Consider the following 12,167-nt stretch of genomic DNA (forward strand, 5'->3'; position numbering starts at 1 on the left):
TGTTTTTTTCTGTGCTATCATTCTCCTTTGAAACAGACATGTACTGGAGATGTACCTGACCATGCAAGACCATGTAACACGTGCAAACAACAGTCCTGCAGCTGTGTTACCTTACAAGCCACTGAATCTGAATTAAAACACAACACAACACCACCACTGAGGTACGACACGGCAAAACACGGCCCCCAGCATCATGTTGACAACATGACGCCTGCGCTCCTGCTGGGCCTGTCGAGCTCGATGACATGGGGATGGCTGTCAGGTTTGGACACACACACTACCATGTAGGTCAACACACACTGCAAACACTAGATTCCCCCAAGGACCTGTACATACACAGTGTCACACACACACACCAAACCCCGGCGTAGTGTGTAGTGATGGAGGGAGGGGGCCGCAAGTGCCGATTTCGGAGGAGAGGAGAGGAGAGCAGAGGAGAGGAGAGGAGAGGAGAGGAGAGGAGACAGGAAAAGGTCCGCGTATATGACCACAAATGGAGAAAGCAGACACCAGCTGTCACTTGCTTATGTCAGCCCTATTCTCAGCTCTTATGTGTGTGTGCGTTGTGTGCTCGAGTGTGTCACTGTGTGATCTCAGCTAGCCATGACTGGTTTCAATTACGCAGCAAACTTTGACCCTTTGTAGCCAAGTGAGGAAAGGAGCTACTGACGGGGAGAGGAGGAGTGTGTGAGCGAGGGAGTGAGATGTTGAGATAAGATGATGCCTCATGAGTCAAAGCTCAAACAATGTAAACATACTGTTCATGCAATGCTAGACACCAACTTGAAACCAATACAACACAAACAGTAAGTGTGCTGGCTTACCCTTTTTCTGGGGGGACCTCGCTCTTCGTCCTTCTGGCCCCGCCCTGCTCCCCCTCGCCCCTGCCGCCCCGCTTTGCCCTCTCCAGTTGGAGGCCTGATGGTCATCCTGATCTCCGGCGGGCAAATGTAGTTCTCAAGGCTCTTGGGGGGCTTCTTGGTGCGCTTGGTGGTCTGGATCTTCAGCTTTAGACTTCCTTCCTGGAAACTCGCCTCCTTGATGGAGAACTCCTGCTCCTCCAGAAGCCCCTCCCCCTGTTCCTCAAGCCCCTCCCCTTCGCTGGCGGCACCATTAATCACATCATCACCACACACCAGGCCGTGGGCTCCTCGTGCTCCATCCCGGTCCTCTTCATTTGGCCCCACCCTGCCACCCTGTAACTCCACCTCTTTGGGTCGGGCCGAGCCAACCAGATCCCTTGGCTCCATCCACGCTCCAGCCAGAGCCAGTCAGGATGGGGGGAAGCTGTGGCGGCCAGCCAAAAGAAAGATTGAGAACAGTGGTCTGTCCGACGGGTTGGCTGTTATCAATCAGCTACTGGGGTTGGGTCGGTTGTCCCACTGGAACGCAGCGAAGCCAGGGACAGTCTGCAGAGAAAGCAAGTAAATTATGTGATTGGTGAAAGAAGGGCGACTGAAACATCCTGTCCTGTCATCTCGATATCTTCCATTCCAGCGCTGCCTCTCTGCACGAGCCGTACCACTGTTATCAACTTGATTTGCTGCCTGTTGTGTACTGAAGACACACACACACACACACACACACACACACAAGCTCATCACCGAGCTGTAGAGGTGTGCTGTCACACTCTCATTTGCATTTTGCACCTCGCACAAACAATATAATGTTTAGACGCCCTCCATCACTTTCTCTCATCTCGTCTTTAATCTTTACTTCCTAATCTCGTCTCCCTCACTTTGTCCCTCAGTCTATCACAGTGACGGATCTGAGTCACAGTCGCTCAGAGACTTGAGTGATCTGCGCAAAAACGTATCTGCTCCCAAACCAGGCTGAAGTTAGCCTGAGGACAGGAGAGAGAAAAAACGAAAGAAGCTGACTTCTGTTTTTTTTTTCACCAAAGCTGGGAAGAAGGGAGGAAATCACACAGGAGGGGGGGAAAGGGGAAGGCAGCATAGAAAGACGGAGGGAAGGAATCTAAATTCTTTCCCCAGATGTGGTTTACGAGCTGGTCTGGAAAAACCAGCGTCTGAGCTGTTTTACACACGCATGCAGCGGCATTGCTGCGCACATGCACGAAACCTCCATACCCTTCTGTACATAACTGTGCACACATGTCAACGCACAAATGACCATGTCGCTGTCACCAAATACACATCTACACGCCTGCTGCTATTTCTAATCTCTGGAGATAAAGGCTGCAGTAAACCATTTCTCTAGAGGACTCAGGTCTCAGCTTTTGGATCAGTGCAGATGCAGGCGCAGACGTATATTACACACTTACACACAGACACACTTTCACAGACATACACACTGGCATATAAACAGAGAGCAAGCAAAACAAACATTGCACTAGACTTCTTACTACAGCTCCAGGGAATCCCATCAGTCAATATGACACAAGGCATGACTGAGCTGGAAGTGGAGAATGCTGTCTCACACAACGATCTTCCACTGACACCATTTACACTGATGTGAACCCAGACTACCTGCGGACATGAGTCAAGTGAAAGCTTTCTGCTCGCTGCAGACTTAAAGTAACCTGAGAGGACAAAAGGTCTACGGACTATACACTGAGAGTTATACCCACCTCCTAGTCCCCGCTAATACACTCAATGGTTACTTTAGGTATTTTACACTAGACCTGTCTATCTGTGTGTGTGTGTGTGTGTGTGTGTGTGTGTGTGTGTGTGTGTGTGTGTGTGTGTGTGTCAGTGTGTGTGTGTTGTCTCTGTGGTGCACTCCTGTACCAGCCCACGCTACTGTACTTACAGCTGATCCCCATCATAATACCCAGCAGACCTCACAGCACATGCTTACAGTGTGATTGAATAATCATAATCCACAGAGGTATTTCAACAAACTTGTCAGTATAAGGGTCCATCCACACAAACACACACACACAAACACACACACACACACACACACACACACACACACAGAGTATCTGACCCTGAGGTTAAAGCCAATGTATTCTGTCATTTATAGATTAAATAAAAATGATAAATCTTGTTTCTGTGAACCTTGTCGCTCAGTCTGAAACTGGTCTTCTGGTTCGCGTCTCTTCATGGTGGTTGCAACATAGCCAGTGAAAGAGACAAATAGATAAAAGGAAACAAGACGATATGAAAAGATTTCCACATCGATTCCACCACCTCACTGGAAGCCATCGATGCTGCCATTGATTCATTCATTAAGTGCAGCATGAAAAGGAGCTTGCAAAACTTGCTTGAGGTAGGCAATCCATCATCACCCATGTGAAGCTTCACATTCATTGCATTTCTGAGGAGGGACTGCTTTTAAGAAAACCTCCAAGGGAGAGACTTTAAAGTCAACAGCAACCTTTCCCATTATCCTCTTTACATAGTTACTTTTTTTTTGGTTTGATTCCCAAATAAAGCTATTGCAATGCTTTTGTGTCACTCTGAAGTCTCAAGTTTCAAAACCTCCTAAAATTTGACACTTCCAGAAAAACTCACCCTCGAAAGAGACTCCACATGCTGCATAACCACACAACAACAAGGGTTATACCAATAAGTAATTTCAATGAAGAGATTGTGCATGTGAATGAAGAGAATCAGGAGACGAGAGACACGATTTTGTGGCCTGAAGCCTTCTGGTTTCCGTTATTGGTTTGACCAGTTTGTGTGGAGAGCAAAACACACTGACCGAAATGCATTTAAATTCATCTGCATTCATATGTGGATAAATGTTAATAGAGATTAGCCAAAATGTTGTGGGACAGAAAACAACAACAAAATGTATCACTGTTTTTGTTTTGTGCGGAGAAACCTTCGACTTGTCTGGTAAAAGAGACTAGTCAAACATTTTATGGTAGATTTAAGATATCCGATGTCTGCACATGAAGCCAAAGGGCAATTTTTGGGGCAATTTGTTGTCAGACGATAGTTGATTGGCTCTGAGATTGGTGGCCCTGCAGCCCCCTTCTCATCATCATTTCTATCCTGTCATACTTTTGTCTTTAGAGTTTGATTTCCGAACAGCAAAGCTTGTTGTCGCTATGCTTTTTGTCAATCGGAAATCTCCAGTAACAAAGGCTCCTTAATGTGACACCTCCAGTAGAGCTAGTCCTCATAATAGACCCCACATAACCCCAGATCACCGGTAACACATGAATATAATAATTCAGTTTGAATGATTGCCTATCCCATGAAAATCTCTGAAACATGATTTAACAACCTCATTAAAATGAATAATACCCCTGGCTTCCTGGAAGTCGGGAATCGGGTCCAAAAACTTTTCCAAGGTATGCTTTGGAAAACAGTCTGCAGTAATGTACAGTAAAGGCAATTTGCATTTAATGGGCTGAAACATGCAAAACCACTGCTGCTGCTGCGGTCCTTGGGTAAGTTTTTACATGGGTACAAACCAAAAGACTGAATTGCGGCTGGTCATACAGTGCCCACATGACCCTGTTTGGTCCTCCCAGTCTCTAATGTCAGCTGGGTGACTCGCCCTAATGGCATGTGTGGAAGCCACCCTGTCTGCCATGTGACTGAGGACAATGACAGGAAAAAGAGACAGTTGCCAACCACAACATCACACACATACACACACACAGAATGAAACTTATCCACTTTGGGTGGCGCTCTTAAGACTCAGTGCCCCCTCTCTCAACTATAACCCGATATGACAACAAAATGGCGTCATACATCAGCACACTCTTCATTCTGGGCCATTACTGTGTAAACTACTTAGATGGGTCATGACTATTCCTCCTCCCTCCCTGCTTGGTGCCCTTAGCTGTGTTAGTTCTCTGTTACTGGCAGACAGGCTGAGAGTTTATGTAAGACTGACCCCTCCTCGGGCCTCCCTCGCCCAGCAAGCCTGAGCCTCACTGTCTTCTCTGCCTCTCTCTCTCGCCTATCACACTCTCTCACCCACACACACACACACACATATATATATACACACCTCGACTAGCCTCAGACAGCAGGGTGATTGTGAGCTGCCAGACTCGCTGCATAAATAGCTTTATTATGTTCTCAAAACTGCCAGCGCTAACCAGCTTCCCTCTCAAACAGCATAAGGTCATTGCCTGTGCTGGACGCGAGCGCCTGTGAGCGAGACGCTCCCCGACATTCTGCCTCGTCCTTTTGAAAACAATTATGATAAAGCGTCGATAATGGAATACAGATGGACAGAGCGGAGATGGTGAACGATACAGACGCTCAGACATAACAGAGGGCGAGAGAGTCGCAGTGAGAAACACAGAGAGAGAGAGAGAGATGGCAGCAGAAACACAACCTTTTAAGGCTGCATACCCAGCAGCCCAGTGCCTGAGGTGGACTCACAAATAGCTCACACACACACCCACACACCCACACACACATACACAGGCTCACACATCCACAAGCACACCAAACACCCGTGTGATTGCACAAGGTGAAGTCTGTTTTCTCTCCTCTTCTTTTGATGTGAGAGTTGTAGCTGAGGCTCGGCCATCCCTGGCTGGAGATGAGTATCTCAGAGGGATGATGAACATTGTCTGTTGCCATTTTCGTTTTTCATTTATCTCCCTTTTCTCTTTTATTCCGTGCCCTCCGGTGAAAGGGGCAATCATGTAAACCAGTGTTTCTAGACGGATCCAATCTTTGGTTGGTGAAAAAATAACGGCCCCAGCTTTCTAGCACTTCCAAATTTAGTGGGCTAGAGCATGTTTTTGTATTAATGCTGGAGGTCTACTAGTCGTCAGTGCAGAGCGAGGTGAAGGAAGTCATCTTTTTCACCCCATCCACATCAGCAGTGTATTCAGCTTCTTTAAGAACTTCAATTTGGAGGTGAAATGCAATTTGGAGGTAAAGCCCATTCTTCTCCCTCTTCCCAGTGCAGCATGGATGGCACAAGCATGTGTTGGGGAATAGCGCCGAGAGGAGTACAATCATAAAGTACCATGTGTGGGACAGCCATAATAGAACTCCTCTGGATGAGCCATATGCCAGGTAGAGCACTAAAAACCCATCCTCACCTAACTACCCTGTGGAAGCAGATGAATGTTAAACCATTTTAACTGCAGCAGAAGCCACAAAATGGCTGTCAGCAAAAAAACACCTTCCCCTGTTCCCCCAACTATCTTCCTCCTTGCCTTTACCTCACCACCCCCCCCCCCCACCCCCAGCCCGACAACCTCTCCTTTCTCCCCCTCTACCTCTCTCATCTACCCTCCACCTCCTACCTCTCCCTCTTTTTTTTTCTGTGTGCTCTGCCAAAAGGTGCTCCAGTGCTGATATTCTGCTAAGAGAGCCTGCCAACAGTTAGATTTGTCCTTGGATCCCATTCACATTCCCTCCTCCTGCCCCCCCCCCCTCCCACCTCTCCTCCCTCTCTCTGTGATCTTGTTTCGACCCGAGGTATCCAGCTCAGAAGGGGGATACACCTAATCGATTTCTCATGCTTTAATTTAAAAGTGGCATGGGCATCTCATTACCTAATAGGAAGTTTAGTAGCCTGATTCATACTTTTACGCCACAAACAGGCACTGCTGGAGTTTTAACTCCCCCCCCCCCCCAAACCTGTTAACAAGACAAGATCGATGGTTCCATCCGCGTCTGAATCACCTCTATTATCCTTCCCTTAACCCCCGTTTCTCTCCACCTAGTCACACGCTTCTTTTTTCCAAGTGCCCCTTCTCTCATGCCCCTATCCTCCGCTTTTTAATCCAGTGCTCATTTCTACATCTTCATTTCCACACACTCGAGAGATCTGACCATTTTTCCACACTTTCAATAAGACTTTCTGGAGCTCTCACATAAGGGTTGTGTCTGAATGCTGCTAATAACTGAGGTGGGTTGCCATTTACTACTGAGCCCAGTCAAAGTGTGGCCGTCACTTTCAACCACACTGTCAATCACCTCCAAAAAAAAGGCAAGCATAGATAGATAGATGGATAGATGGATAGATGGATAGATGGATAGATAGATAGATGGATAGATGGAAAAATAGATAGATAGATACTGGCGATCCAACACTGCCTATCACTGACCATATTCAATATACAAAGCGGAACCAACATTAGCATGGATACTGGCATCTCTTCACTGTAGCTGTGGTGGCACGTGTGTTTTTTGCGCTTTGGTCGGAAAGGAAACGAGAACTGAAGGCAAAGTCACATCAGTGAGACCCACTCCTCATGTGCCGAGTGCACTTCAACTGGCATCTCCCGAGCACTTGGCTTCATCCCGGACAAACAGAACAGACGAACCTTTCGGAAAAAAATCCACTTAAATGTGACATAACTCAGGACCTGAGCAGGAACAACCCTGCGCCTGGTGCATGTCACAGGCCGTGATGCTATGTGACAGACTGCCCATGTCAGTGCGGGAGCAGGAGGTGCAGCAGCACACTGGGAACAGAACACGTGAAGGGAAGAGCTGTGAACATCAGAGCTGAGCTGCTCCTTGATCAGCGTGTAGTGGACACTTCATCCCATTGACCCAATTAGCTGTTTGTGTCTCTCCAACACGCTAACGCCGAGGCTGAGTGCTGTAACGTGCGCGTGCTGGCCTGAGCGTGCGCGTGTTGGGTCGAATTGGTTGGCATGTGACTGCGAGCAATTGCACATACTTCATGTCACTGAGGCGATTTGGAGAGAAATGGCAGACAAGCGCGTCGAGGAGGCTGCAGGTTAGGATGTAAACAGCACTCCGGATAAACAGGCAACACGCACAGCGGCTCATGGACACAACATGAATACAAACATGAAGACATTTTCAGCAGAGGTGCATTCAGGTGTGGGATGTGGAGCACTTACCCATGTCTAATGTTGTCACACACTCGGCTCTGACGTGTAAATATTTTATCAAGATCATTTACAATCCATTTGGACGCATTTCACGCAGGCGACGGATGGGATGACAGCCTCCCGCGGAGCTGTCAATCGGTGCCAAAACACTATATATATATAAATATAGATACTTATATTTGACAGAAACCCCCGAGGAAAATGGCGTCAATCGTGGTTGGGAAAAAGAGAGGCGAAGGGAAGGAGGGGAGGGGGGAGAGACGCGAAAATAGGATTTGCAGCCGATCTGATGACAGAAGCAAGGTAGTCGCACCGGAGGCAGAGAGGAAAATCCAAACGGAAACTTGGCGCTTATGTCCGATTCCTGGCAAAAAAAAGGAGATGCGGTGGAGGCTCCTGCGTCCCGGAGTGGAGGTGGTGGTGTGGTGGTGAGCCGCGCACCGTGCGTCCCTCTCCCGTGCGTCTTGCAGGATCGCTGGTCACTCGGCGCCGAGATCCCTTCGCAAATCCGCTACTCGGTCGGTAGGAGGAGGAGGAGAAAGAGGAGGAGGAGGGGGTGAGTAGCACTATTACTGCAGTCAAAACAAGCCCGCATCCGACTACAAGCCCACCCTCCTAAAAAGAGATCCAGCGGGTAAATGTCAGCGACGCGTTGAGCCGTCAGAGGAGCCGAGGCGCGGAGGCACGGGACGGTGCCGGTCGCATCGGAATCGGGGAGTTTTTCTCTCCCTCTCTCTCGCTCTCTCGCTCAGCTTCTCTGATCGGTGAATGTCAGGTCCCGGAGCCTGGTGTCTGGTAATGATCTCACCCAGCAGACTCACTGAGAGCTCTGTGGCCGAGCAGAGCAGAGAGGAGAGGAGGAGGAGACAGGAGGAGCGACATCGCCTCCACCTGGCAGCAAACAGCGCGTCTCCCTCTGTAACCTCCCCGCTCATTCCCGGGAAGGCAGTGAGAGGCTGTTGTATGAACGCGATGCAAAGCGGTAGAGAAACATCTGGTCAAGGGTCTTTGTTATTTCCACAACAGAAGTCTCCTCTGCACTGACAAAGAAAATGTTGGAGCAACTTAAATATAAATCTACTTCAATTGGTAACACACAGATAGATTATGCTATTTTCAAATAAAAACTGTCAACTGTGTAAGTTTTTGTTGAGCACGTTGAAGTTGGAATTGAAGTAAAAGTTGCTCCCTAAATGCTCTTGTTGCAGTAGGATTTTCTCAACGCTTGCTTTCTTCAACAGACTTTGATACACGTATACTTGAACTTTTTGAGAATCTTGAATTTGTTGTTTTAAAATACACGAACAAGACTAAAAGGGAATTTACCGAAATCTTGTAAGGAGCAGTTCTCTAATTTAACAATTTATACGCTTGGAGACTGATTTGTTTGGTAAGTTTCTAGACTTCTCTTCTGTCCTAGTAACAAGATAATTTGTTGAATTGGCAACTATACCAGAAAGTCTCCAGATCCCTATTGGGCAGTGGTTCTCAAACAGGGGCCCACATCCCTGAGGGTCCACAGGGCACACTGCTAGGGGGTGCATGAAAGGTTTTCAGTTTCAGCGATCGTCTTATCCTGATATGTGGATACTCTGTATTGACAGAGTGAAAATAATTGTATACATGTCTAATATCTTTATAAGACATTTATAAATGTTCTTCTTTGACATAGAAGTATGAAATGTCAAATCATTCCAAGAGACATGAGGGAGTCCCTGAAATATGGGGGTCCTTGGCTGACAAATACTTTTAAAATCCCTGAGACCATCCAAACTAAGGCATGACTCAAGTTTTTTATTAACCAGCCCCACTTGACTGTAGATACAGTTACAGTAGCGTTCTGGCAAAGATGAAATAATCACATTGCACAACAAACAGGAAAAATAGAGCTCACAAAACATAAGCACAAACTGTAACTGACTAGGGTCAATTGACTTGATCAAATTAAGAGAATTGACAAGATATACATGAGTAGAAAAAGAGCAGGTGCAGGGGTGTTGTGAAAGCAAGCAATTTCCTGGGGCCCCAAGCTGAGAGGGGCCCCCTGATTACAACTGAATACATTAGTCCACAGAACCCCCTTAAATTCTATGATCAGGTTTGTAGAGGAGACAGGGGTTTCATTCGGGTTGAATTATTCTGATCAGTTTATTGGAGTAAGTAAGACTGCAAATAGTAGCATTAATATAACCGAATAAATCTGCTTTTTAAATGGATGAAAAAATCCCAACAGTGATTTATACTGATAATCGCATATGAGTCCATAATATAAGAAATATTTTAAATCAATGACCTCAGCACTTAACAGCAAGATTGGCTTTCCTCCACTTCAAATACAAATTTGATCTGTAGCTCCACTCTCCTCCTCTACAACAGACAGCCATGTGAACTTCTGCTGAGTCATAATACATCAATCACATCAGATTTTCTGTTGCACATCCTCAGGGGTGTTTCTGAAACATAGCATGAAACATTTAGCAAAGCCGTGGGCACGCCTATAAATAAATTTTATCACCTTTGTCTTAATAGGAAACTCATAAACCGCAACGGCTGCATTGACTTGAGGCTATGTTATTTAAAAGGCAGAGAATAATTAAGTCCAATTTAATGTGAGACCAAAGTTACCATAACACACTCTGACGACAGAGCAGGACATGGTAGGTGTGGAAGTGGTGTTGAGAAGATGAGCAAGGAAGATTAAAGTATAAGTTTGTGTGTGTGTGTGTGTGTGTGTGTGAGTGTGTACTGGTGCTTTCCCCTTAATATGTCAAATTACAGCATAATGGAAAAACCTCATCAACATGACATGAACAAGCCACAGTTGTTCCATTAATTTATCTTTGTCACACGTTGTGTTTATCTCATGTCTCCATGCAAAACTTGACCTTCCTTGTATGGAAAACATCCTTTACCATTAACAACCAACGCAAATGATTTCAAATGACCTTTCTCACTGTGATGCCCCACAGTTACTAGCTGTTACTCGTCCCCGGCATGAGTGTGTGTTTGTGTGTTAGTGTTTGTGTGTGTGCCTGTGTGTGCCCGTGTGTAAAGCACCCACTGGGAGATATTTCATTAGCCAGCGCAGTATTTCTGATTGTGAGCTCAGTAGCATGTAAACAAACAGAACTTTCAATCATGCAGTTAAAAAGCTGCAATGCAATCAGTGGTTTGGGTGTTGCTGTGTATCACTTCCCCTGCTGTTTGTGTGTGTGTTTGTGTACACATTTTTGTTGCCTCTTTAGGACAAATACTGGACTTGTCATGACCAGTATACATCATGGGGACAAAAGCAAGGTCAAAACATAATTTCTGAGGTGGTTGTTAAGTTTAGTGTTAGGTGGGAATTGGTCATGGTTAAGGTTATGGCTAGGGATCAGGTATTTGTTAGGCTTCCTACAATATATGGTAATCATTGCAAAGTCCCAATCTGTACAAACCTGTGTGTGTGGATGTAGAGTTGGTGGAAGCGTTTACTTTGTCCTGTCAACTGTTTATTGACTATTTGTGTATTTCTCTAATGTCTCCACCTATGGGCACAGGGCGTTGTACTATCGCTTTTTTTCTGTACATTTTAATAATCTGTCTTTATTAGCAGCAAAGTGTTTTGACGATGATGGTTAGAAGAGGGAAAACACTTTTAAGATGACAAATAACCTTAACTAATCAATACAAGATATTTCTCACTTTGATTTACTGCTGTTATTATTTGCAAATTGATTTGAGATTATGTTGCACTTTAGTATGAGCATTAAAATTAAGATCAGGTTTACAATATGTTTATGAATTAAGGCTACATTTAACATAAAATAAGATTGATTTGGAGATTGATTTTGGGGTTTTGGGGAAGAGAATTCTGAATCTAAAATGCACTCTAAGACCTCACAAATATATAATAACAATGTGTGTTTGTGTGTATGTGCGTGCATGTGTACGTGCGTGTGTGTGTGCGTGTTACATTAATGTGTGTCTATTGATTCGGGAGGTGTGCAAGAATACAAAGAGACCCCTGAGAGCGAAGGGTCAACAGCTGCTCCCCAACAACCAATCAATTGCAGTGTATCAGTAAACATTACACAGACACACACAGACACACGGACACATACAGAAGGCACTCTGTTCACTCTGCCGAATCTGTTGCCATGGATACCAGATACAGGCAGCCAAGAGGGAGCAGTTTTCCAGCTTAAACTGTAAATATTGAATTATGATGGGGAGGAAAGAGATGGCAGTGCAGGGGCTGCCTGAATGATCTAAATATCTAGATAATCTTTTCATCTCTATTCACCGCTACAGGAAATCTGGAGCATCACTCGTGTTCATCAAGTTCAACATGAAAAGATCAATCTGTCTTCCCCATCCAGCCATTTATCTAACTCCCTGTTACAGGCTGAGAGGCTGCCCC

The 12,167-nt window shown here is 45.8% G+C and overlaps 1 protein-coding gene across 2 annotated transcripts in view; it reads right to left on the reverse strand.

The window, feature by feature from the left end:
• The window catches only part of setbp1 (SET binding protein 1), a 35,383-nt gene extending 26,526 nt beyond the window's left edge, over positions 1 to 8,857 (reverse strand). The window contains exons 1-2 of one of the 2 annotated variants that reach the window (XM_062382095.1): positions 7,772 to 8,857; positions 825 to 1,409 (exon numbers count right to left, since the gene is read on the reverse strand). In XM_062382095.1, the coding sequence (XP_062238079.1) occupies positions 825 to 1,250 (426 nt within the window). In that variant the 5' untranslated portion in view covers positions 1,251 to 1,409; positions 7,772 to 8,857. Of the gene's footprint in view, positions 1 to 824; positions 2,694 to 7,771 lie in introns of those variants that run through there. The other variant, XM_062382097.1, reaches the window with a different exon arrangement.
• Between the last annotated feature and the right edge of the window lie 3,310 nt (positions 8,858 to 12,167).

Source organism: Platichthys flesus, chromosome 3 (assembly GCF_949316205.1).
Source record: "Platichthys flesus chromosome 3, fPlaFle2.1, whole genome shotgun sequence".
In the NCBI taxonomy this organism is placed as follows: Eukaryota; Metazoa; Chordata; class Actinopteri; order Pleuronectiformes; family Pleuronectidae; genus Platichthys; species Platichthys flesus.